The sequence below is a fragment of the Clarias gariepinus genome, chromosome 21, assembly GCF_024256425.1.
Source record: "Clarias gariepinus isolate MV-2021 ecotype Netherlands chromosome 21, CGAR_prim_01v2, whole genome shotgun sequence".
Taxonomy (NCBI): Eukaryota; Metazoa; Chordata; class Actinopteri; order Siluriformes; family Clariidae; genus Clarias; species Clarias gariepinus.
In genome coordinates, this window is record NC_071120.1 from 19,761,741 (window position 1) to 19,783,372 (window position 21,632).

Here is a 21,632-nt window from a genome sequence, read left to right on the forward strand (position 1 = left end):
GAAATCAGCAATGTAACAAAATAATATGAAATTCAGAGCAGAACTTTTTAGTCTGCATGAAAAAATGACAAGTTTTACCATGGAGAAAATAATATAATATATACAGTAGCTTTAAAATGCATACACAGCTGTAGCCTTTAAAGATTACGTTACTTCATCTATAGTAGTTTTAATTTATAGTCTTAAATGTGTAATGTCTGGATGACTCAATTATATAAAATATTGGAATAATTAAGATCAGGGTTACTGTATGGTTGGAATTAACATTCATAATGTTTCTAAGAATGTAATTTATATGACATCCAAAGGTGGGGTTAGCAATAAAAATGGTCTCAGTTAGCTGTAGCTAAAGTAAATGTTCCTAATGTGTAACTTAATGTGTGATATATTTTTTTCTTTAGTGATTTTTTTCTCATAAATTAAATTTCATAATTAATATAGAGTTTCTGTTTACACCATCAAATTCTTATACATTTTGCATTAAATCTAGATTTGAAGTCTTAGCTTCAGTAATAAAGTTACAGACTCCATTAAGTAAAAACCCAAACAAAGTGATGAACTTCGACCCCAGTCACCGCTGACTATCAGAGAGGCCGTTTCTAAGAAATGAGAAAGTTAAATCCACAGGAAGTACAACTGGAAGTGAAACGGGGCAGGGACACGGGGAAACACCACTCTGTGTGTATAAAAGAGGACTGACCAGACTCAATCATTCACATCATCAACAAGCATCGAGAAGAAAATCATTCACTGAATCTTCAGAGCATCGAGTGTGTTCAAGAGCAAGAGGAAATGAAGTCTGCTGCAGCTTTTGTTGTCTTTGCTGGTCTACTTATTGTTTATGTACAAGGTAAGATTTCTAATCCTCATATGCTCCTTTATTACTGCTAGGATTACACAGAACTGTAATAACTATAATAAATATGTTATAAAAATATAATAAATATACAATTTCTATCTGTTTGCAGGACAGGCCAGGACAAGTTCATCGAGGTGTTTGTGTCAGGGTCCTCTGGCGAACGTAGTTCGTCTACAACGTATTGACAAGATAGAATTTTATCCTGTTAGTGCATCTTGTGAAAATGTGGAAATCATGTAAGTTCAGTAACTATAACATCCATAACAATGCACAATAAATCATCATTTACTTCTATTATTAGTTATCTAACTTCTTATTTATCTCTGTAGTGTCACTCTGAAGAACGGTGCAGGGAAAAAATGCTTGAATCCAAAATCTGAATTTACTCAGAAATACTTCAAGGCAGCTTTAGAAAAAAGGTGAGAGGATTTTATTAAATATTGTTTCAATCTAATATCTCATGATATTTTATCAATAATGTTTATTTAAAATCCAGGGATAGACAAATAATTTTTTTTCTAAATCTGTTTTTCTTTTCCAGAAGTGCTGAGGAAATGTCTGACAGTACTGAACAGAAGTGAAAGAAAAGGGCACAGAGACAACTCACTTGAAATATTTTAAATGTTGTAAAAAAATGATATACATTTTGTATATTTCTTTGTTATGCCTGTAAAGTTTTTTATATTCTACAAACTGTTCATATGATATGTCTACTGTTTAATTTATTTGACTTATTTTTGTATACTGCTGGATGTAAAGTACTTCTAAAGAAACTTTGAATTTTTTTTACAAATATTTTTGTTTACTTATCTACTAAATTATAATAAAGTCAGCACATTACTGTGTATTACTTTATAAATATCTGATTTTTTATGAGTTTTTTTTTGGTAGGTGTTAACTGTGATTGAAATTAAGGATGGTAGAAATTAAGAAATTAACATAGTAATCCTCTTACCTTATTATAATAATAACTACCTGGACTCCATATTAACATCAACTTCCTATTGCCATCTCCGGCAGTTTTTCCTTGCCACTGTTGCCCTCGGCTTGCTCATCAGGGACTATGTGACCATTTTGATTCATACACATTCACATTCCATACAAACTTGCGACAATTGCTGCTTTGCGACAATGACAATTGTTAAAAGCGCAATACAAATAAAATTGAATTGAATAGTAGAAGGAAAGAAACACACACACACACACACACACACACTATTCTCCAATAGGTGTTCAATTAAGGTAAAATCTAGTGACTGTAAAGGTCCTATCATTGTTTTTTATTATTATCTTGTTTTTATTTTATTTTATTTTATTAGATTTTCATGGTATTTTATCATTTATGTAAAGCACTTTGGGGCATTCTTGTTGTTAAAGTGCTATACAAATAAAAATGAGTTGAGAGATTTTAACCTCATTAAAGACATTCATTGAGCCCCAGTGATTGTATATGTAGGTGGAAATCATAGGAAAGAGGTTAGCTAAGAGGAAGTGGGACACTGAAAAGACTAAAAAGGTTAGAAAGAGTAAGGTAGGTAGCAGCGTAAGGTAGGTAAAGGTGGCAAAGGCTAAACATAGTGCCCTTTGTAAGGAACGAGAGGTGGATCTGTAGGTTGGCAAGGTAGAGAGATAGAGATGGAGTGATTAAGGTAGGGAGGGGAATGTACTGACAGGTGCCAGGAAGGTGATAGGAATGGAAGGATGTACTTTGAAGAGTTAAATGAGAAAAATGAAAGAAAGAAGAGTAGAAGAGGTGACTGTTGTTAGGCAGGAAGTAGCAAAAAAAAAGTGTGAGGTGAGAAGGACATTAAAGTTGAAGACAGTTGGTCCTGATGACATACAAGATCTTGGAGAGTAAGAGGATCCCAGAGCAATGGAGGAGAAGTATATTGGCGCTGATTTACTGTATAAGAACAAGGGAGATATGCAGAGCTGTGGCAACTAGAGGAAGAAAGCTGATGAGCCATACTATGAATTTGTGGGAAAGAGTAGTGAAAGCTAGATTAAGGGCAGAGGTGAGCATTTGTGAGCAGAAATATAGTTTCATGCCTAGAAAGAGTTCAACAGACGCAGTATTTGCTTTAAGGTTGCTGTTGGAGAGGTACAGAGAAAGTACTAGGGAGTTGCATTGATTTAGTGAAAGCGTATGACAGGGTGCAGAGAGGAGCTGAGGTATTTTACTGTATGAGGAAGTCTGGAGTGGCAGAGAAGTATGTTAGAGCAGTGCAGTACAAGAGCTGTAAGACAGTGGTGAGATGTGAGTATGACAAGAGTTCAAGGTGGAGGTGGGTCTGCATCAAGGATCGGCTCTGAGCCCCTTCATGTTTGCTCTGGTGATGGACAGGGTGAGGTTAGACAGGAGTATACATGGACTATAATGTTTGAAGATGACATTGTGGCCTTTGTAGCAAGAGCAGGGAACAGGTAGAAGAAAATCTGGTGTGGCTGAGGTATTCTCTGGAAAGCAGAAGAATAAAGGTTATCTGCAACAAAACAGAATACATGTGTGTGAATGAGAAAGATTCAAGTGGAACAGAGAAGCTATAGGAAGCAGAGGTAAAGAAGGTGCAGGATTTTAAGTACTTAGCATAAACAGTCCAGAGCAATGGGCATTGTGGAAAGGAGGTGAAGAGGTCTGTGCAGGCAGGTTGTAATAGGTGGAAAACTTGTGTTGTGTAATAAAAGAGTATCAGCGAAAATAAATGGAAAGGTGTTCAGGACAGTGGTGAGACCAGTGATGCTCTACAGCTTAGAGACAGTGGCACTGAAGAAAAGACAGGAGGACGGGGTTAGTGGTAGCAGAGATGAACATGTTAAGGTTCTCCTTGGAAGTCACAAGGATGGATAGGTTCAAAAATAGGTTTGCCAGTGGGGAAACCCATATTTGATGTTTTAGAGATAAAGTCAAAGAGGCCAAATGGAGGTGGTTTGGACATGTTTAGAGGAGAGGAGAGATTGTGAATATACTGTATCGGTAGAAGGATGCTGAGGTTGGAACCGCCAGGCAGGAGGTGTAGAGGAAGAACAAAGAGGAGATTAATGGATGTACAGAGAGAGGACATGACGTTAGTTGGTGTGAGAGAAGAGTAGGGTTCGCTGGAGACAGATGATTCACAGTGGCGACCCCTTAAAAAAAAGAAGACAATAACATACATTGAATGATCTCATTACAGATTGGACATGTTTCACTCTCTGGTACAGAGAGCACATACATGCTTAAAATACAGTGTGAAATAGTTTAATCATTAAACAGGCTATTTTGTATTTCAGTGTTGGTCTTTTTTAGTTTTTTTAAATAATAATTAATCGAGCATGTGTGTAAAATAAGTTGATTTTACGCTATGATATTTGGTTTAATTACACATGTGCAGATTTAATAATTCTGTTCATTTCCACTGAAAAGAGAAATAATGACATTTTTGTTTCATTTGTCCCTTTTAGAAGGCATATGCATTTGCTCTCCTCCACTGTGATGACACCACTGAGGCAGCAGAAACAGTTCTCCTTTCTCTGGAATTCTACGAATTTACAACCAAAAATAATTTCCACAGTGAAATCAGCAATGTAACAAATCAACAGGAAATTCCGAGCAGAACATTTCACTACACATAAAAGGATGAAAAGTTTTCCCATGGAGAAAATAATAGAAATAAATAGTTTTGATACTTTTAAATGCATAAACAAACTGGAAAGATTAATAAAGTTATTTCATCTATAGTTTTAATACCAACATGGTTTTAAATTTAAAGGTTGACCATTGGGGTTAACATTGGTACTGTTTTTACAACTTACTGTAATTTATATGACTGTGCAAGGAAACTGAAAAACCTGGAGGAAACACACCAAGAATAAACACAAACACAGACCAGAGGTGAGATTTGAACCCCCAATCCTGAAGGTGCAATGGCTAACGACTATATCTCAGTAAAAAAAAACACTACTTATATAATGAATAAATAATCACTCCATTTACAAGCAGCACATGACTGTGATATTTATTATAAACTAATAGTTTAAGATTAAACAGCTACAAGTTAACTAGAATTGCTAATAAATTTCAACCTTATCAGATTTGACAGCAAGAATAAGACCCAGATATGAGACCATCACATTTACTATCAGGGTAGCTAACATTTGAGTTTATGATCGCTCCATCAAATTCTCACAAATTTTGCATTAACTCTAGATTTGAAGTTTTTGAAGTTACAGACTTCAAGTGAAAACCCAAACAAATGATGAACTTCTGCCTCAGTCTCTGACTATCAGAGAGGCCGTTTCTAAGAAATGAGAAAGTTAAATCCACAGGAAGTACAACTGGAAGTGAAACGGGGCAGGAACACGGGGAAACACCACTCTGTGTGTATAAAAGAGGACTGACCAGACTCAATCATTCACATCATCAACAAGCATCAAGAAGAAAATCATTCACTTCAGAGCATCGAGTGTGTTCAAGAGCAAGAGGAAAATGAAGTCTGCTGCAGTTTTTGTTGTCTTTGCTGGTCTACTTATTGTTTATGTACAAGGTAAGATTTCTAATCCTCATATGTACCTCTTTCACTGCTCGGTTTACACAGAATTGTAATAACTATAATAAATATGTTATAAAAATATAATAAATATACAATTTCTATCTGTTTGCAGGACAGGCCAGGACAAGTTCATCGAGGTGTTTGTGTCAGGGTCCTCTGGCCAATGTAGTTCGTCTACAACGTATTGACAAGATAGAATTTTATCCTGTTAGTGCATCTTGTGAAAATGCGGAAATCATGTAAGTTCATTAACTATAACATCCATAACAATGCACAATAAATCATCATTTACTTCTATTATTAGTTATCTAACTTCTTATTGATCTCTGTAGTGTCACTCTGAAGAACGGTGCAGGGAAAAAATGCTTGAATCCAAAATCAGAATTTACTCAGAAATACATCAGTGCTTTGTTAGAAAAAAGGTGAGACAATTTTGTTATAATCATTATATTTAATTAAAAAGTTTTTAAAATGTTTAAAAACCCATGATAGACAAATCAAAATTTTTTAATCTATTTTCTCTTTTTTCTTTTACAGAAGTGCTGAGTAAATGTCTGACATTACTGAACTGAAGTGAAAATAGAGGGAACAGAGGCAGCTTAATATATTTTAAATGTTGTACAAAATGTATATAAGTTTTAAATGTTATGTATATTTGTTTCTTATGCTTTTGTATTGTCATAAATGTATATATGATATGTATTTAATGTATTAGAGACCTATTTTTCGTTATTGCTGGATGTAAAGTACTTACCTACTGTACATGTACTAAATTATAATAAAGTCAGGTATGGGTTATAAAACCCTGTTTTGGAACAACCTCCCAGTTGTAACGTTTTTGTTTATTACAGGATTATATTGACATATTAGATGTTATAGACAAATATGTTAGACATATTTATTGACTTGAAAAATTTATATTTTAATAACTGTCATATAATTATTTAAAAAAATTAATGCAGCACAAGTTGAATGCAGTTAGTTTGTTTGGGCAGCGGGCGGCTGCTGCAATGCATGGCAGGTGGGTTTTAGCTGTAGAAAATGCAAAAAGTATTTTAAGTAGTAAAATAAAACCTACATTGGATGTATTTGTCAACTCTGTCACACAATAAATTACCACCATTAGATTGTATTTCCTGACAGTGTTTACATCTGACGGTATTGACAAAATTTCAAATTATGCCAGTTAACTTCAAAAATTTATGTGGAAGCTAGTTAGTTTTTATATTATTTGCTAGATGAGTATTTAATGTGCTAGAAATTGGTTGTGGCTAAAGCAGTATTAACATAAAATCTTTAAAATATAAAACAATGATCAAACTTACAAGACAGTGAGCAGCTAAACAGGTTAAACAGTAGAACAAACAGCGTTTTGTGGTTGGTTCTGGTTGACCAAACGATTGCTTTATACTTTTTTTTTTTTTTTTTTTTTAGAAATGTCTGACTGTGTTGAAGTTCAGCAAAAAAAAAAGAAAAGATTTATGTAACTATGTGGGGGGATAGCGCGTTATTCTAGCGTTCCTTTCTTTTTACAGAGCCCTGATGCAGCTTCACTTACGGGAGGCTTTTCCCGCTTCGGAGATAACGTGGGATTATTTCTGTAATTAAACACAAAACTTGTAATGTAACAAAGGGCAAACATAACATATATAATAAAGTCTCCTGTTCCCTCCAGACAGGGTTAATCCCTCTTTATTAACCTATAATTTTCTCTTTTCTTTTTCATTTTTTTCCAGTTTCCTTTTCTCTTTTCAGTTTCCTTTTCTCTTTTTTGGTTTCTTTTCCCTTTGTTTTTCTCTTTTTCTTTTCAGTTTTCCTATGCCAGAGCAACGCTCCACACTAGTGATTCTTTTTAAGCGAATCTTAAACATGACCCAGATGAACGAGTCGTCTCGGAGAGTGATCTGTCATTTTCTATTGGGCGTGTTTGCGCAAAGCATCGCAAAACCTCCGTATGTTATATACAAGAAACAGTATTGAACAATTCTCAGCAATGAGTTTTTAAGTCTCGAGTCGTTCGTTCTTTAACACGTAACTCCCATAGACGCTATACAGTGCAGTACGCAGGAAACAGTATTGAACGATTGTGCTAGTGAGTCTTCGAGTTTCGAGTCGTTCGTTCTTTTGACACGTGACTCCCATAGACGCTATGCAGTGCAATAGATTCAAAAGAACAAACGACTCAGATTGGAAGGTATAGGAGGTGAGCTGTTCATTCTGTTTATTAAAATATGTCCTTAGTTACATTGTAATATTTTTATAACTGGAACTATAACCAAAATTTGTGTATGTAGACGTATTGGGGTCATTTTTATTTATTTCTGATCAAATTAACGAAATGACTCAAAAAAAGATTTGTTCATTTTGATGAACGAGATTCAAATAACCGATTCACTAAAATGATTCCAACTTCCCATCACTACTCCACACCCTGGTACTTCCTGCATGTGAGGGTGGCCGTGGGCCTGCCTGACTAGAAACCCATGAAGCAGTTGTCTGTGGGTTTGCCTGCCGCAATACCCGCGACATAACTGTTTAAAACTTTTATAAATTCAATTTTGCCAGCTATTAATTAATTAATATGTACTTATTTTATTTAAAGATAAAGAGACTTTGTCATTGTAGTGATACAACTAAGTTTGTTTGGTAGCTCTCAGAGATCATAAGCAATAAGAATCATAAGAATAAACAAAATATAATTCCACTAAAATATAATAAATATAACAATATTATATGAGATATATGGGAAGTGGGACCTGGATCCTGATCAGTAGAGTGCAAACATGATTGCTCGAACTAAGAAAATATTGCACAAGTTAGACTAAAAACCTTCCTTAGTTTTAAAAATAACACATTATCGCACAATAAGTGAATATTTTCTCCATATATTTTAACACCTTTTTTTTTTTAGAAAATTAAAATAGTGAACCCTTGTTCTGCACAATGACTTTCTCAGATCTAGTGTACACTGTGTCAAAGTAAAATTAAATCCTAAAAAAGTAGGATTGAAAAATATTTGATAAAAAAAAACTTTGATCATAATCAAAATATGTATTCTTTTCAAATTTTACAGATAAACAATATATTATATGCTGAACATGTTTTGTATCACATGTTGTTGTTGTTCTTTTGGCTGCTCCTGGCAAGGGGTCGCCACAGCAGGCCATCCGGTCTGTACATACAAGCTTGATATTATCCCTTTCTGATGCAACTCTCCCATTTTACCCGAGCTTGGGACCGGCACTGTTTCCAGTGGCTGGGGTTTGGGCACTGGCAGGTGAAACATCTGGTACAAAGTCACCAAGTCACACTTTGACACTCTCCAGAGCACATGCCTTTCAATGAACAAAGAGGCATACAGCATGGACACTATTTTAAACCATCTTTAAAGTGTGCCAGTAGGGCAAAACGCATATACATATATTTACTCAGTATGTTTTATTCCTGTATGTATGTTTAATTATTCTGCATAACTTTAAAGGTGTAATCAGCATTTACAAAAACCTTTTATTAGATAATGGAAGGAATGAATGGGTAAGATGTGTAATGTTTGATATCAAACTAAAGCTGGTTTTATTCAAAGAACGTTGGTGAACACGGAAATTGGTAGGATGAACTGAGCTCATGCAAAATCACTTTATAAAAGGTATTAAAAACTCCAACCAGATGGGCCCCACGTGACAGCCGAAACACCGGGCTAAGGTATGCGCGAAAGGGGAACCACGTGAGGCGTGGCTAAGCCCCGCAACCACATCCAATTGGACCAATCACCCGTGGGACGGACTGACCCCGAAGGGACAAAAACCCTAAGGAAGTCTATAACGCTTGAAGTCAAGTTAACATCTACTACTGCAACCTACAACCTCTTCCAAGCAGCTCAGGCTTCCGCCCTTGCAGGCGCTACGCCACCACTGCTGGCGTCATCCGCTCTTCAACAACTCTCAAAAAGACTTTGTGCCAGAACTCCAAAGTCCCGCAATAAAGAAGCCCTCGGGAGAAGTTTCAGAGTGCAGCCATCAGTAACCTGCCAACCAAAGCCTCACCGAAGGGCTTTCCGGAAAGACGTCATCTCTACCACAGCGCACCAAACAATCAGCAACACCATGATTCCCTTCGCTGGAGGTGATCCATCACTGAACTCGTTTCATCACTAAGATTAAACTCAAGACTTTCTCTTGTGACTTTTGTTGATCTAGTAAACAGTACTACGTAAAATAACTTTATTAATTTTCACCTTTCAAACTGTGTGTGTGTGTGTGTGTGTGTGTGTGCATTAAAGTAGTGTAGTTTCATGTGTCATAGATTAATCAAATTAATTCTTGTTTCTTTATAAAGAACTGTTGTCTTGGTCATGTATTTTAAAGTCTAAACATTTGCCCAGATCTTAAGTTACATTGCTCATAATTGCTAAATGCTAGATTTTGTGTTATAATCGTTGGCCACGTGATAAGCAGAACTTGTAGTTGACAAAGTGTAGATAAAAAATTTTGATTCAGTTAATCAAATTAACCCGAATTGTTACAGATTCGATACACCTCTGACCCAGAGCTAAACATTACATAGTAATGGTGGAGAATGTATTGGGCATTGTGTTTACATTAAAATGTCTACATTTATTGGTGGCGAATGCAGGCAGTCATTCGTTATTATTATATAAACCCTACAAATGTGTATATTTAAACTCCTGTTGTCATATGAATTATATGAAATTCTGAACACAGTGTTTATAGAACACGTGCAGATTTAATGATCCCGATTATTTCCACTGAAAAGAGAAATAATGACATTTCAGTTTCATTTGTCCCTTTCAGGAGGCACATGCATTTACTCTCCTTTGCTTTGATTAACGATTGCAGCAGCAGAAACAGTTCTCCTTTCCCTGGAAACCTACTACTCCATAAATACCCGAATAATTTCCACAGTGAAATCAGCAATGTAACAAAATATTATGAAATTTTATGCAAAACTTTTTAGTCTACATAAAAAAAATGACAAGTTTTACTTGGAGAAAATAAATAAATATATAATTTAGATACCTAGCTTTAAAATTCATACACAGCTGTAACCTTCAAAGATTAATTAAGTTACTTCATCTATAGTAGTTTTAATTTTAGCCAGGTCTTAAATGTGAAATATCTGGATGACGCAATTATATAAAATATTAAAATTATTTAGATCAGGGTTACTGTATGGTTGAAATTAACATTCATAATGTTTTTTAGAACTTAATTTGTATGAAATCCAGATGTGGAAAACAAAAATGTTCATTGTTGGGGGTAAATTTAGAATATGTATATTTTTAAGAATTTAGTTTATACCACTGTGCAAGGAAACTGAAGTACCTGGAGGAAACCCACCAAGCACACACACACAAACCAAAGCTGAGCAGCATATGATTATTCTATTTGTAAAAGTGATATGTAAGAGATTAGCAATAAAAATGGTCTCAGTTAGCTGTAGCTAATGTAAATGTTCCCAATGTGTAACTTAATGTCTGATATATTTTTTTCTTTAGTGATTTTTTTCTCATAAATTAAATTTCATAATAATTAGAGAGTTTCTATTTACACCATCAAATTCTTATAAATTTTGCATTGAATCTAGATTTGAAGTCTTGCCATGTGTCAGCTTCAGTAATAAAGTTACAGACTTCATTAAGTAAAAACCCAAACAAAGTGATGAACTTCGACCCCAGTCACCGCTGACTATCAGAGAGGCTGTTTCAAAGAAATGAGAAAGTTAAATCCACAGGAAGTACAACTGGAAGTGAAACGAGGCAGGGACACGGGGAAACACCACTCTGTGTGTATAAAAGAGGACTGACCAGACTCAATCATTCACATCATCAACAAGCATCAAGAAGAAAATCATTCACTGAATCTTCAGAGCATCGAGTGTGTTCAAGAGGAAAATGAAGTCTGCTGCAGTTTTTGTTGTCTTTGCTGGTCTACTTATTGTTTATGTACAAGGTAAGATTTCTAATCCTTATATGCACCTCTTTTACTGATATACAGGATTAAACAGAATTGTAATAACTCAAAATCATATGCAATTTTCTTCTGTTTGCAGGCCAGGCCAGGCCCAGTGTAAGGAGGTGTTTGTGTCAGGGTCCTCTGGCCAATGTAGTTCGTCTACAACGTATTGACAAGATAGAATTTTATCCTGTTAGTGCATCTTGTGAAAATGTGGAAATCATGTAAGTTCAGTAACTTATAACATCCATAACAAGTTATAATACAACATCATTTTCTACTATTGAGTTATCTAACTTCATATTTATCTCTGTAGTGTCACTCTAAAGAACGGTGCAGGGAAAAAATGCTTGAATCCAAAATCTGAATTTACTCAGAAATACTTCAAGGCAGCTTTAGAAAAAAGGTGAGAGGATTTTATTAAATATTGTTTCAAACTTATCATGATATTTCATTAAAAAGGTGTATGTACTGTATGAAAACCCATGTTAGACAAATCTAATTTTAAATTTTGTTTTTTATTTACCAAAGTGCTGAGGAAACTACTGAACAGAAGTGAAAGAAGATGGCACAGAGGCAGCTTAAAATATTTTAAATGTTGTAAAAACATGTATACAAGTTTTAAATGTTATGTATATTTATTTGTTATGCTTTTATATATATTGTTTTTTATATTGTGTAAATGGTTCATATTATTTGTCTACTGTTTAATTTATTAGAATTATTTCATGTTGCTGGATGTACTTTAAAAGTAAAACAATATTTAAGAATATTTTTGTATACTTACCTACTAAATTATAATAAAGTCAGCACATAACAGTACTTTACTGTACAAATATCTGAATTATGGTGTTTTTTTTCATTGAGATTAATTTATGCAAATTGTAATAAAATAATGGAAGGTAACAGAAGTAGAGATACTAAATCTACAAATATACACACACACACACTCACATGTACACAGAGTAGAGATATTTAGCAAAGTGCGGTACACACATCATTAAAACACTGAATTTAGCAGTAAGAAAAACTTTACTGGAAAGGATGTTAAAAGCGCTGTCTATTATTTTGCTCAGTGCCTGGTACTGCTGTCAGTATCTCACTACTGCACACTGACAGCACCATCATCATCAACTTTTACATCACACTGTGATTATGTCAAAAGCATTCACTCTATATAACAGTAGGCAGCGTTCTCACTGAATTTAACAGTAGGCAGCGTCGTCTTTGGTGAAAACAGGTATGTCAGGCCGAGCTTAGGGTTCCTAAAACCCCGGATCAGACTGCAGAGCCTCTACAGTGACAGCGCACACAATAGGCAGAGCCGCGGGTAACCTCTAGTAATTTATAAGAGAAGAGATCTTTGAAAGATATCAAAGGTTTTACAGATACAAAACTGTTACATTTTACTTTAAACATTTATGCAGCATTTAACACTTTGGAATAAATTTTCACATCTCAAACATTTTTAATTTAAACTAGTTTTCATTGAAATCTTTTTTCAAATCCAGCTTTCAGATTTTTAAAATCACCGAATTGTGTTTTAGGAAGCATGATAGCTTAAAGCAATGAATCATGCTTATAATATCATTATCATAACTTCTAAAATTTAAATGTGAGCCAGGTTGTTTTTGCATAATTTGCTAGATGATTATTTAATCTGCTTGAAATTCATTGAATAAAAAAATAAATAAAAATAAAAAAACACTCCAAATGTAATATAATTTAGGATATGCGGTGTTGATATGTTATGGTTGTGACCACAGCAGTATCAATGTCAATTCTTTAAAGTATAAAAAAATATCAAACTTATAAAAACAGAAACTCAGGACACAAATTTAGCAAATAAAAAAATTGGTGTTAAAAATGTAAGGAATTAATTGATACATACTTATTTTAACACAATAAGTGTTTTTTTCCCAGATATTTTAGTACTTTTTTTTTTAAACAACTTACAAACTTCAACCCTTGTTCAGGACTTTCTCTGGTCTAGTGGGGACACTATCAAATAAATATATATATAAATAAATATATATATATATATATATATATATATATATATATATATATATATATAAATATATATATAAATTTTAAATATGGTGCGAAAAAAAATTATTTTGTTGATTCAAGTTATAAAATTGCTGGTAATCAAAATATAAATTATTTCTAAATTTTACAGAAAAAAAAATCTATATTATGTGCTGGACATGTTTTGTATCAGTTCTCAAGAATGACTGATATATTAAGTCAGCACATAACAGTACTTTAAATATTTGTAGTATCATAGTTCTGATAAGTTTTTTTAGTTAGATAAGTTTTCCATCCTCATCAAACCACTTAGTGAACTTCAGTGACTGTATATGTAGGTGGATATCATATGATGGATAAAGTGAATTTCAAATGTCTTAGACTCCATATAGTGGCTGGCGTTTTAAACATCAATTAAACTTATGTTGTTCTTTCCACTGTATCATATGAAGGATTATTAAGTGAAGCTTAAATTTCTCAGGCGCCATCTGGTGGTAGGCTGTAGTATTTGCATAAAATCTATTTAAAATTTTACACATCAATTAACTAATTGTGTTGCATAGTGTTCAGTTCAACATTGGGAGCTGCACTTCACAACATGGTGAATTTACTTTCAAATAGAATTTAAAACAAAATAATTGGAGTAAATTGCACAGTGCTGTTCTCTCATAAACCACACTCTCCCATCATCATTAGGTTGATCCTAGGATAAAGATCAATTAAAAGACCTGTATTGAATCTTCTGTCTAAGGGTGCATGTGGATTAAAAATCAGTCCAGTACAGTAACATGTCCCAGTAACATACCAGAGCTCCCAGGTTTTCCTCTAATTTGTCACATGTCTGCATGCACACTTTCATAATATTATTTATAAATTCACAGTAAATACAGTATAGAATAATATAGAATAAAGAACAAAAGGTAGGAAAATGAGAAAAATAATAATTAATTAAGCATTTGTAAAATAAGTGATATATTAAATATTTGAATTTATGGAAAATAAAATACTAATCTATCACTATAGATAAAAAAAAACTATCAAAGTTGTTTCACTTCTGTTGCTATATGATTTATATGAAATTCTGAACACTGTGTTTACAGAACACACATGTGCAGATCTAATGATCCTGTTTATTTTAACTGAAAAGGGAAATTATGACATTTCAGTTTCATTTGTGCCTTTTAGGAGGCACATGCATTTACTCTCCTTGCTTTGATTAACAATTGCAGAAGCAGAAACAGTTCTTCTTTCTTTGGAATCCTACTACTCCACAAATACCCGAATAATTTCCACAGTGAAATCAGCAATGTTACAAATAAATATGAAATTCAGAGCAAAACTTTTCAGTCTGCATAAAAAAATGACAAGTTTTACTTAATAAAATAATATAAATATTGGAATGATTTAGATAAGGGGGAATGTTCAGAATTCAGAATGTTTTTTAGAACTTAATTTATATCAAATACAGAGGTGGGAAACATCCATCCATTAATTTAAATGTTAATCATTAGAATTAACATTCAGAATATACCGTATGTTTTTTCTTTCTTTCTTTTTTTAAATATCACAGTGTGAGAAAACTGGAGGACCTGGAGGAACAAAAGCTGAGCAGCATATGATTATAAAACTGTAAAAGTCATATTTGAGAGATTAGCAATAAAAAAATGTTCTTAGTTAGTTGTAGCTAATGTAAATCTTCCTAATGTGTAACTTAATGTGTGATATATTTTTTTTTTGTTGTTGAGTTTTTTCTCATAAATTAAATTTCATAATTAATAGAGAGTTCTGTTCACACCACCAAATAATTGCAATTTTTGCATTGAATTTAGATTTGAAGTCTTGCCATGTGTCACCTTCAGTAATAAAGTTACAGACTCCATTAAGTAAAAACCCAAACAAAGTGATGAACTTCGACCTCAGTCACCGCTGACTATCAGATAGGCCGTTTCTAAGAAATGCGAAAGTTAAATTCACAGGAAGTACAACTGGATGTGAAACAAGCCAGGGACACGGGGAAACACCACTCTGTGTGTATAAAAGAGGACTGACCAGACTCAATCATTCACATCATCAACAAGCATCAAGAAGAAAATCATTCACTGAATCTTCAGAGCATTGAGTGTGTTCAAGAGCAAGAGGAAAATGAAGTCTGCTGCAGTTATTGTTGTCTTTGCTGGTCTACTTATTGTTTATGTACAAGGTAAGATTTCTTATCCTCATATGCACCTCTTTTACTGCTATACAGGATTAAACAGAATTGTAATAACTCTAAATATACAATTGTTATCTGTTTGCAGGACAGGCCAGGACAAGTTCATCGAGGTGTTTGTGTCAGGGTCCTCTGGCCAATGTAGTTCGTCTACAACGTATTGACAAGATAGAATTTTATCCTGTTAGTGCATCTTGTGAAAATGCAGAAATCATGTAAGTTCTGTAACCAACATCTATAACAATGTATAATACAACATCATTTTCTTCTATTGAGTTATCTAACTTCATATTTATCTCTGTAGTGTCACTCTGAAGAACGGTGCAGGGAAAAAATGTTTGAATCCAAAATCTGAATTTACTCAGAAATACATCAGTGCAATGTTAGAAAAAAGGTGAGAGCACTTTATTGAATATTGTTTCAATCTAATCATGATATTTCCTTAACAGTTTTTACATCTGAAAGTCCATGATAGGCTAATATTTAAAATCAGTTTTTTTTTGTTTGTTTTTTTTACAGAAGTGCTGAGTAAATGTCTGACATTACTGAACAGAAATGAAAAACGAGAACACGGGAAGCTCGCACAAAATATTGTAAATGTTGTAAGATATGTAATTATGTACAATTATGTATAATTTCATAATGTTTTTTATATATGATAAGATATGTTCACTAATTAATTTATTGAAGATACTTTTGTATATTGCTCAATGTAAAATGTTTTTATAAAAACATATTGCTTTTGTATACTTAGAGTACAGTACTAAATTATAATAAAGTGTTTTAAATGTTTGCTCAATATCAGATTTCTGTTGAGTTTTTTTCGTAGGTGTGAACTGATATGAAAATTGACTTATGCTTTAATAATAAGTTAATAATAGACTTGGTGATGAGGTAGTGTTGCTGTCTCACAGATCTAAATTCTCCAATAGGTGTTCCATTGAGGTGAAATCTGGTAAATGTATAAGGTCATGTCATACATCAGTTTTATTCTTCAAAACCATTGATTGAACCCCAGTGACTGTATATGTACTATAGGTGGGTATGATATGAGTGATTATTAAGTGAAGCTTGAATGTCTCATGCGCCATCTAGTGGCCGGCTGTTATAAAATCTACTGTATTTAGAATTTTACACATCAATTAACCAGTTATGTTGGATGGCGTTCAGTTCAATATTGATAGCTGTTTATTGATTTATACTGAATCTTTCCCTTAAGCTTGTAAGTCTTTTAATAGCTTTATAGTAAACACAGTGTAGGCGGATGAAGAAAAATGTGGGAAAGACGCAAACAATAATTAATCAAGAATTTGTAAAATAAGTAAGAAATATTTGACATCACAAAGATTTACCACTGATTATAACTAAAAATTTTTTTTTAAAGTATTTAAAGTTGCTTTTAAGCTATGACATTTAGTTTAATTACAGTCATAGTGCTTTGCAAAAGTATTCATACCCCTTGAACTTTGTCCACATTTTGTCATTTTACAACCACCAACGTAATTTATTTATTGGTATTTTTAGTGATAGACCAACAAAAAGTGACATAATTGTGAGGTTGGAAAAAAATTATAAAAAGTTTTAAAAATATTTTAGAAATAAATATCTGAAAATGTCAATTCCACTAATTGTCATTTACAGACCTCCAGGGCCGTACTCTGATTTCCTCTCAAACCTGGTCGTTTCTATAGACAAAGTGTTAATTGCTGGAGATTTTATTATTCATTTTGAGAATCCAGAAGACCCTCTGACTGGGAACAGCATTTATGTCCATACTGGACTCGGTAGGAGTAAATCAGTGTGTAGTAGGACACACTCATAAAGCAGGTCACACTTTAGATTTAATAATATTATTCGGATGAAGTATAAGAAATTTATTCACAATCCCACTATCTGAAGTTATCTCAGATCACTATCTTGTCTCAATTCAAGTGTGTCACAGTAATAATGTACACACAGCGGCGCGCTACCGTATGAACGTACATTCACATCAAATACCAAACAGAGTTTTATCAGTAATCTCCCAGAGTTCCCAACTTTGATTAGATCACCGTCTGACCCCACAGAACTTGATCAGGCGACTGAATATTTAGAGTCGACATTTCGCTATACCTTAGATAATGTAGCTCCAGTTAAAAGAAAAATTATTAGAGATAAGAAACTTGCTCCCTGGTATAACGATCACACGCGCACTTTAAAACAGATCGCTCGGAAATTAGAACGTAAATGGCGTCAAACTAAATTGTTAATATTTCAAATAGCATGGAAGGAGAGCATCCTGAACTATAGAAAAGCTCTTAGTGTAGCTAGATCAACATTTCTAGTATTAAATTTTATTTAATACCATAGCCAAATTAACCAGAAATAAGACCACTGCAGAAATCTCCACAACAACATCGTGTAATAGTGAGGACTTCATGAACTTTTTGAATAATAAAATTGTAAATATTAGGCATAAAATTGAGGCTTTGAAACCAAACAATGTAATTGATGCAGATGTTAAACTAGCCATGTCAGATCGGAACCTAGAATACTTTACTCCCCTTGAAGAAAATTAACTAATTTCACTCATCTCTTCTGCAAATTCATCAACCTGTATAATAGATCCTGTATTGACACATTTTCTTAAACAGATAGTACCAGCAATAACAGAACCCCTGTTGAGAATAATTAATTCTTCTTAAATTAGCAGTTATTAAACCGATTATTAAGAAACCTGACCTTGACCCCTGTCAGCTCTCCAATTACAGGCCAATAGCTATGCTCAATAGATATGAGCATAGCTGCTCCGCTACTATCTTTTCCAGAATCTTAGAGATAAAGGGGAGGTCCCCTTTATCTCTAAGATTCTGGAAAAGATAGTAGCAAAGCAGCTATGCTCATATCTACATAGAAATGGCATACATGAACTGTATCAGTCAGGATTTAGGCCTCATCACAGCACAAAGACAGCACTTGTTAAAGTAGTAAATGACCTCCTATTGGCCTCTGATCAAGGTTGTGTAACCATGCTTGTATTACTCGACCTAGGTGCAGCTTTTGACACCATTGATCATAGTATTCTTCTTCACAGATTAGAAAATGTAATTAAGGGTACAGCCCTCTTCTGGCTCAGATCCTATTTGACCAATCGGTATCAGTATGTAGACTTAAATGGTGATTATTCTGCATGTTCTCTAGTGGAGTTTGGTGTTCCACAAGGTTCAGTTTTAGGCCCACTGCTTTTTCCTTTACATGCTTCCTCTAGGCAACATAATCCGTAAGCATGGTATTAGTGTTCACTGTTACAGTATGCTGACGACACACAGTTATACGTCTCAGCAAAACCTGATGAGATAAACCAGCAATAAATAAATGAAGTTGAGCAATGTGTGCAGGACATAAGAAATTGGATGCTAATTAACTTCCTTCTGCTTAATTCAGATAAGACAGAAGTTCTAGTCATAGGACCACATACAGCTAGAAGTAAGATTCTAGATCACTCTGTAACTTTAGATGGCCTTTCTGTTTCATCAAGTGCAACAGTAAAAGACCTCAGTGTGATTATAGATTCCAGCCTTTCATTTAAAGCTCATGTAGATAATATTACCAGGATAGCATTCTTTCACCTCAGAAATATTGCCAAGATATTGGCAGGCTGCTTAACAGTACCGCGTATTATCAAAACTACAGCTGGGGGCAGAGCTTCTTCTTACAAAGTTATGGAAGAGTCTTCTAAATAGTGTTCGGGACTCAGACACAGTCTCGGTGTTTAAGTCTAGGCTAAAAACCTATTTATTTAATCAAGCATTTTTATAAATAGATTTGCCTTAGGTAAAGGAGCAGATCTGGGGGACTCATGGACGTAGAGTATTATGGTGAACTGGTATATTTGGATGCTGTCTTCCTCACTCTCATTGATCACTCAGGTTTGTTGATGGTGAGGTGATTGGTTGCTTTACATCTCATGAAGCCCTCATGTCTGTGTTTCCTTCTGGCTCTCCCTTTTAGTTATGCTGTCATAGTTAGTCCTGCCGGAGTCTCTGCTTGCACTCTATACTAAATAAACATTTACATTATACATTATATGACTGTGACCAGACCTAACTGTTATCTCTCCTCTTTTCTCTCTCTCCTGCTCTTTCTCTTCCCTCTCTCCCCCTCTCTCTCCTTCCCTCTCTCTGTTGAGCTATGTTGTTCCCGAGGTGCCAGTGATCCAGACTCCCTCTGCCCTCCGGACCTGTCTGACCCATCCTGGTACCCCGCTTCTAGTTGGAGATCTCGTCACATGGATGCTCCGTGTGTCTCTTTGGAATGCGTCTGGTGTCTGGGGATGGTTCTTTCTACCTAGAAGACGGTTCTGGCCTCGACTGGTGTTGGCAGCTGTTTCTCTGAGGACTTGACTGTTCGATAGTTCAGGACTGGAACTTTATACAAGTCTACCTGAGTTTTCAATAACTAACTGGACTCCATATTAACATCAATTAACATCAACTGTTATAGCTGAACTGCCTGCCAACTAACACACAGTATGAATGCAGATCAATTCCTGCTTTCTGTTTCACCCAAATGAGGATGGGTTCCCTGTTGAGTCTGGTTCCTCTCAAGGTTTCTTCCTATTACCATCTCAGGGAGTTTTTCCTTGCCACTGTCGCCCTCGGCTTGCTCACCAGGGACTATCTGACCATTTTGATTCATACACATTCAAATTCCATACAAACTTAAATAATTCTTTTAATTGTGTAAAGCTGCTTTGGGACAATGACAATTGTTAAAAGCGCTATACAAATAAAATTGAATTGAATTGAATTTATAGGCAAACCCGCCATCTTGCCAATCAGAGCAAATGCACTACACCTGTCCAGTAGATTATTCAAACCCCCAGAAACCAGAACATTCAGAAAGCATCAGGTCTGGAGCATTGCTCCGGTATAAGAAAAGAAAGAAAAAAGTAGAAAGAGATAACAGAGAAGAAAAGTGACAAGATTAAAAAAAGGGAAAACTGAAACGGGGCCTAATAGATAAACAATATATCTCTATAGAAATAAAGGAATGTTTGAAATAAATAAATAAATAAACATTTTTCATTTTCCAAAAAAGGGGAGCATATACATATATAATAAGTTTAGAGGCACATGGTTCATAAGACACTCCCCTTTCTTTAGTTGAGTTCATCCCACATATCAACTCTCCAACATATTCGGTGGTGCCATATTGGAGCGCCCCCTCATAATGGATACAGTATAGGACTGTAATGTCTGAAAATGTTTATATTTTCACTTCTGTTGCCATGTGATTTATTTGAAATTCTGAACACTGTGTTTACAGGACACATACATGCAGATTTAATGATTCTGTTCATTTTTACTGAAAAGAGAAATAACACTTCAGTTTCGTTTTTTTCAGAATGTGGCATTCAGGTGGTGTAGTGGTTAGCACTGTCGCCATGCACCCCCAGAGTCCAGGTTTGAATTTCGGCCAGGCTCGATTCCTGTCTCTGTGTGCATGGAGTGTGCATGTTCTCCCCGTGCTTGGTGGGGTTCCTCCCACAGTCCAAAGACATGTAGGTTAAGTTAATTGGTGTTCTCAAATTGCCCATAGTGTGTGAATAAGTGTGTGTGTGCATGTCTGTGTACCATGTGATGGATTGGCCCAAAATTCATTGGTCCAAAAACCATACCCCAACTGGGGCCAAAACTGGATAGATTATCTAACCTGCCACAAGGAGGCACATGCATTTACTCTCCTCCACTTTGATTACACCAAGGAGTGAGCAAAAGCAGTTCTCCTTTCTCTGAATTTCTATTATTTCACAACCCTGAACAATTTCCACAGTGAAATCAGCAAATGAACAAAACAAGATAAAATTCATGACATGACATTTTACTACACATGAAAAGATTGAATGTTTTATTATGGTAGAATTACTATGAATGTATAATTTATACACCTAGCTTGTTTAGATGTATACACAGCTGTATATTTTACTGGTTCAAAAATAATTAAAAAGTAGATTCATAGAGAATATATTTCATTCATAATATCATTCATTC

General features: G+C 34.4%; 4 protein-coding genes across 4 annotated transcripts; all 4 read left to right on the plus strand.

Annotated features, from left to right (window-relative positions):
• The first annotated feature begins 731 nt into the window (after positions 1 to 731).
• On the plus strand, positions 732 to 2,058 carry LOC128509312 (C-X-C motif chemokine 11-6-like). The gene is made up of 4 exons (XM_053480989.1): positions 732 to 850; positions 969 to 1,095; positions 1,189 to 1,278; positions 1,401 to 2,058. The coding sequence occupies exons 1-4, from the start codon at positions 793 to 795 to the stop codon at positions 1,438 to 1,440; spliced, it is 315 nt and encodes a 104-aa protein (XP_053336964.1). The 5' UTR covers positions 732 to 792; the 3' UTR covers positions 1,441 to 2,058.
• A 3,221-nt stretch (positions 2,059 to 5,279) lies between these two features.
• On the plus strand, positions 5,280 to 6,207 carry LOC128509317 (C-X-C motif chemokine 11-6-like). The gene is made up of 4 exons (XM_053480996.1): positions 5,280 to 5,382; positions 5,501 to 5,627; positions 5,721 to 5,810; positions 5,926 to 6,207. The coding sequence occupies exons 1-4, from the start codon at positions 5,325 to 5,327 to the stop codon at positions 5,936 to 5,938; spliced, it is 288 nt and encodes a 95-aa protein (XP_053336971.1). The 5' UTR covers positions 5,280 to 5,324; the 3' UTR covers positions 5,939 to 6,207.
• A 5,030-nt stretch (positions 6,208 to 11,237) lies between these two features.
• On the plus strand, positions 11,238 to 12,187 carry LOC128509315 (C-X-C motif chemokine 11-6-like). The gene is made up of 4 exons (XM_053480994.1): positions 11,238 to 11,357; positions 11,458 to 11,584; positions 11,677 to 11,766; positions 11,892 to 12,187. The coding sequence occupies exons 1-4, from the start codon at positions 11,300 to 11,302 to the stop codon at positions 11,917 to 11,919; spliced, it is 303 nt and encodes a 100-aa protein (XP_053336969.1). The 5' UTR covers positions 11,238 to 11,299; the 3' UTR covers positions 11,920 to 12,187.
• Positions 12,188 to 15,459: 3,272 nt separating this feature from the next.
• Positions 15,460 to 16,393, plus strand: LOC128509316 (C-X-C motif chemokine 11-6-like). The gene is made up of 4 exons (XM_053480995.1): positions 15,460 to 15,591; positions 15,689 to 15,815; positions 15,905 to 15,994; positions 16,120 to 16,393. Exons 1-4 carry the CDS (start codon positions 15,534 to 15,536, stop codon positions 16,130 to 16,132), a joined length of 288 nt encoding a protein of 95 aa, XP_053336970.1. The 5' UTR covers positions 15,460 to 15,533; the 3' UTR covers positions 16,133 to 16,393.
• Positions 16,394 to 21,632: the final 5,239 nt, after the last annotated feature.